The sequence below is a fragment of the Oncorhynchus keta genome, unplaced genomic scaffold (assembly GCF_023373465.1).
Source record: "Oncorhynchus keta strain PuntledgeMale-10-30-2019 unplaced genomic scaffold, Oket_V2 Un_contig_29849_pilon_pilon, whole genome shotgun sequence".
Classification (NCBI taxonomy): Eukaryota; Metazoa; Chordata; class Actinopteri; order Salmoniformes; family Salmonidae; genus Oncorhynchus; species Oncorhynchus keta.
Window position 1 is genome coordinate 1 of NW_026286756.1, and position 4,424 is coordinate 4,424.

Genomic DNA, 4,424 nt, shown 5'->3' on the forward strand with positions numbered 1-4,424 from the left:
TTTGTTGATGTTGAACATACTGTCAGTAATTGAAGGAACTATATGACTAGATGTAGACCTAATATTTTAGCCATCATGTTGATTTCCTCGTGGTTTTAGGACTCTGTGTTGATGTTGAACATACTGTCAGTAATTGAAGGAACTATGACTAGATGTAGACCTAATATTTAGCCATCATGTTGATTTCCTCTTGGTTTTAGGACTCTGTGTTGATGTTGAACATACTGTCAGTAATTAAAGGAACTATGACTAGATGTAGACCTAATATTTTATCCATCATGTTGATTTCCTCGTGGTTTTAGGACTCTGTGTTGATGTTGAACATACTGTCAGTAATTGAAGGAACTATGACTAGATGTGACCTAATATTTTAGCCATCATGTTGATTTCCTCGTGGTTTAGGACTCTGTGTTGATGTTGAACATACTGTCAGTAATTAAAGGAACTATGACTAGATGTAGGCCTAATATTTTAGCCATCATGTTGATTTCCTCGTGGTTTTAGAAGGACTCTGTGTTGATGTTGAACATACTGTCAGTAATTGAAGGAACTATGACTAGATGTAGACCTAATATTTTAGCCATCATGTTGATTTCCTCGTGGTTTTAGGACTCTGTGTTGATGTTGAACATACTGTCAGTAATTGAAGGAACTATGACTAGATGTAGGCCTAATATTTTAGCCATCATGTTGATTTCCTCGTGGTTTTAGGACTCTGTGTTTAACTGCCTGACATGACTTAGTACCGGTTTCCTTCTTTATCATCGTCCTAAACTCATCTCTTACAGGAACATGCAGAAAAATATATACTTTAGACTTTCTAAAAGGTGATTTTGTATTCCTTAGCTATGAATCAAATGATGAAGACAGATGACTCTTTCTAACAGTGTGTATTACAGTATTCCTTAGCTATGAATCAAATGATGAAGACAGAAAGATGACTCTTCCTAACAGTGTTTATTACAGTATAACAGAGTTGGTTGTACAGTTCCTGTACAGTATTCTACATTTGCTACAACAGTATAGAGTAAAATGTTCAATATTTAAATTACTCTCAGGTTTCATGACAAATTTAGTTTTTTTTTGTCAACAGAGAACACACTGTTGTAAAGAGGTCTTCCTGGTTAAATCATGTTTAAATACAAACGTATTGCTTGTAGTAAATATTGATCTTTCATACGTTCTTACTTCAGTTATCACCAAAGGTATAAAAGCATTGCTCCTCTAGGAGTCAGTCATGTGGAGCAGAGGAAGTTCCTCCTCTCCTCGCAGCCCCTGGTTCCCCAGAGCTCTCCCTCTCTGGCCAGGGTCCCACAGCGGAGGTGTTGGGCGGGGCAGTGGGGCAGCCTCCCCCCGGTCCAGGCCTGGTACTCCAGGGGGTCCCCGTTCACCCACAGCCACTCGCTGGCCAGGAAGCGCAGTCCCGTCCACACATGGTCCGTCTGGGCCCCCTTAGAATTCATCATTCTCTGGACGAGGAGCTGCTCATTCTCAGACAGCAGGCTGGTGAGGTCAGTGTAGTGCTTCCTGCAGTGATCCAGAGCCTCCTCCCACGTCTTGTTCTCCTTCACCAGCACCACGTTCAGATCAAAGCACAAGAAGGGATATTTTTCAGTGCATTGATAATCATTCATCTCATTCTTCCACACACTGACACAGTCCTGGTTGCCAAATTTATTGTTTGGCTGGTCATTCCCCCAAAACCTGAATGATGAGTTCCACCCTCCGGACCACTTCCACTCTGTTGGGGAGAGGGATCTCTGTACAGGCCAATCCAAACATCATCCATTGTTGATATGTCATTGACCTCATCTACTTCGTCTTGGTTGCTGATGAAGGCCAGGTCAATGTACTTCTCTCTGCAGTACTGCTGAGCCTTTTCCCAGGTCTTTCCTCCTTCCTCCACAAAGTGGAACTGTTTGTTCAGACAACAGGAGACCACTGCACACAGAGCAGTGATGAGGAGCCCAGTGAAGCTGCTCTTCCTCTGCATGATGTCCCAGTACTCAGTCAGTGTGTAGTGGAGCTGAGCCTGTCGCTGCTCTTATTACTACAAACTACCTCATCCTGGCCCCTCACCTCTACACCCAAACCACCAATCAGAGATGCTTCCTTAGCTCCACTCTACACCCAACCCACCAATCAGAGATGCTTCCTCCACTCCACTCTACACCCAACCCACCAATCAGAGATGCTTCCTTATCTCCACTCTACACCCAGCCCACCAATCAGAGAGGCTTCCTTAGCTCACCTGTATACCCAGCCCACCAATCAGAGAGGCTTCCTTAGCTCACCTGTATACCCAGCCCACCAATCAGAGAGGCTTCCTTAGCTCACCTGTATACCCAGCCCACCAATCAGAGAGGCTTCCTTAGCTCACCTGTATACCCAGCCCACCAATCAGAGAGGCTTCCTTAGCTCACCTGTATACCCAGCCCACCAATCAGAGAGGCTTCCTTAGCTCACCTGTATACCCAGCCCACCAATCAGAGAGGCTTCCTTAGCTCACCTGTATACCCATCCCACCAATCAGAGAGGCTTCCTTAGCTCACCTGTATACCCATCCCACCAATCAGAGAGGCTTCCTTAGCTCACCTGTATACCCATCCCACCAATCAGAGAGGCTTCCTTAGCTCACCTGTATACCCATCCCACCAATAGGCTTCCTTAGCTCCATCCCACCAATCAGAGAGGCTTCCTTAGCTCACCTGTATACCCATCCCACCAATCAGAGAGGCTTCCTTAGCTCACCTGTATACCCAGCCCACCAATCAGAGAGGCTTCCTTAGCTCACCTGTATACCCATCCCACCAATCAGAGAGGCTTCCTTAGCTCACCTGTATACCCATCCCACCAATCAGAGAGGCTTCCTTAGCTCACCTGTATACCCATCCCACCACCTGTACGTACTGGCTGGTTATTAGACAGATCTTCTGTTTACCTGCATTACACAAATTAACTAAATAGAGAATCCTTACAGACAATGAAGCAGTGCAACCTGGAACCTGGAAGTTTAGGAAAGTAAACAGATTTTTGCAATGTTATACTAAAGACACAATGAAGATCTCATGGCCTGACAAGTCTAAAATGAACTTCATCCAAAACGTTGATGGACATCTCTCCACAGTGGTTCTGTGCAGGGCTCAGTGCTGCTGTTGAAGTTACTGTCAGTAATTAAAGGAACTACATAAACGTAATGGTTTGATTTCCGTAATGGTCTTTGAAGCTTTGAATGAAGTTCGGGCTTTCGTAGCCCTGTAACATTTGGGTCAATGTAATATGCATAATATGACCTTGGGAAGAAAGAAAAACAATGTTTTCCTTGTGTTTACAGGAAATATGTAAATGTAGGACTTTGCCTAAAGCGTGATTTGCCTGCCATCTCTGAACAAACAGGTCCACAGAGAGAAATGTCCACTGTAGTGACAGGATAACACCTCTGAAACCACTGTAGTGACAGGATAACACCTCTGAAACCACTGTAGTGACAGGAGAACACCTCTGACACCACTGTAGTGACAGGATAACACCTCTGGAACCACTGTAGTGACAGGATAACACCTCTGAAACCACTGTAGTGACAGGATAACACCTCTGAAACCACTGTAGTGACAGGATAACACCTCTGAAACCACTGTAGTGACAGGATAACACCTCTGAAACCACTGTAGTGACAGGATAACACCTCTGAAACCACTGTAGTGACAGGATAACACCTCTGAAACCACTGTAGTGACAGGATAACACCTCTGGAACCACTGTAGTGACAGGATAACACCTCTGACACCACTGTAGTGACAGGATAACACCTCTGAAACCACTGTAGTGACAGGATAACACCTCTGAAACCACTGTAGTGACAGGATAACACCTCTGAAACCACTGTAGTGACAGGATAACACCTCTGACACCACTGTAGTGACAGGATAACACCTCTGAAACCACTGTAGTGACAGGATAACACCTCTGAAACCACTGTAGTGACAGGATAACACCTCTGACACCACTGTAGTGACAGGATAACACCTCTGGAACCACTGTAGTGACAGGATAACACCTCTGAAACCACTGTAGTGACAGGATAACACCTCTGACAGGATAACACCTCTGGAACCACTGTAGTGACAGGATAACACCTCTGACACCACTGTAGTGACAGGATAACACCTCTGGAACCACTGTAGTGACAGGATAACACCTCTGAAACCACTGTAGTGACAGGATAACACCTCTGAAACCACTGTAGTGACAGGATAACACCTCTGAAACCACTGTAGTGACAGGATAACACCTCTGAAACCACTGTAGTGACAGGATAACACCTCTGAAACCACTGTAGTGACAGGATAACACCTCTGAAACCACTGTAGTGACAGGATAACACCTCTGAAACCACTGTAGTGACAGGATAACACCTCTGAAAC

The 4,424-nt window shown here is 44.8% G+C and overlaps 1 protein-coding gene across 1 annotated transcript; it reads right to left on the minus strand.

The window, feature by feature from the left end:
- Positions 1 to 1,235: 1,235 nt before the first annotated feature.
- Positions 1,236 to 1,993, minus strand: LOC127923446 (snaclec clone 2100755-like). Its single transcript, XM_052507496.1, has 2 exons — positions 1,817 to 1,993; positions 1,236 to 1,565 (listed from the first exon to the last, which is right to left on the minus strand). Exons 1-2 carry the CDS (start codon positions 1,991 to 1,993, stop codon positions 1,236 to 1,238), a joined length of 507 nt encoding a protein of 168 aa, XP_052363456.1.
- Between the last annotated feature and the right edge of the window lie 2,431 nt (positions 1,994 to 4,424).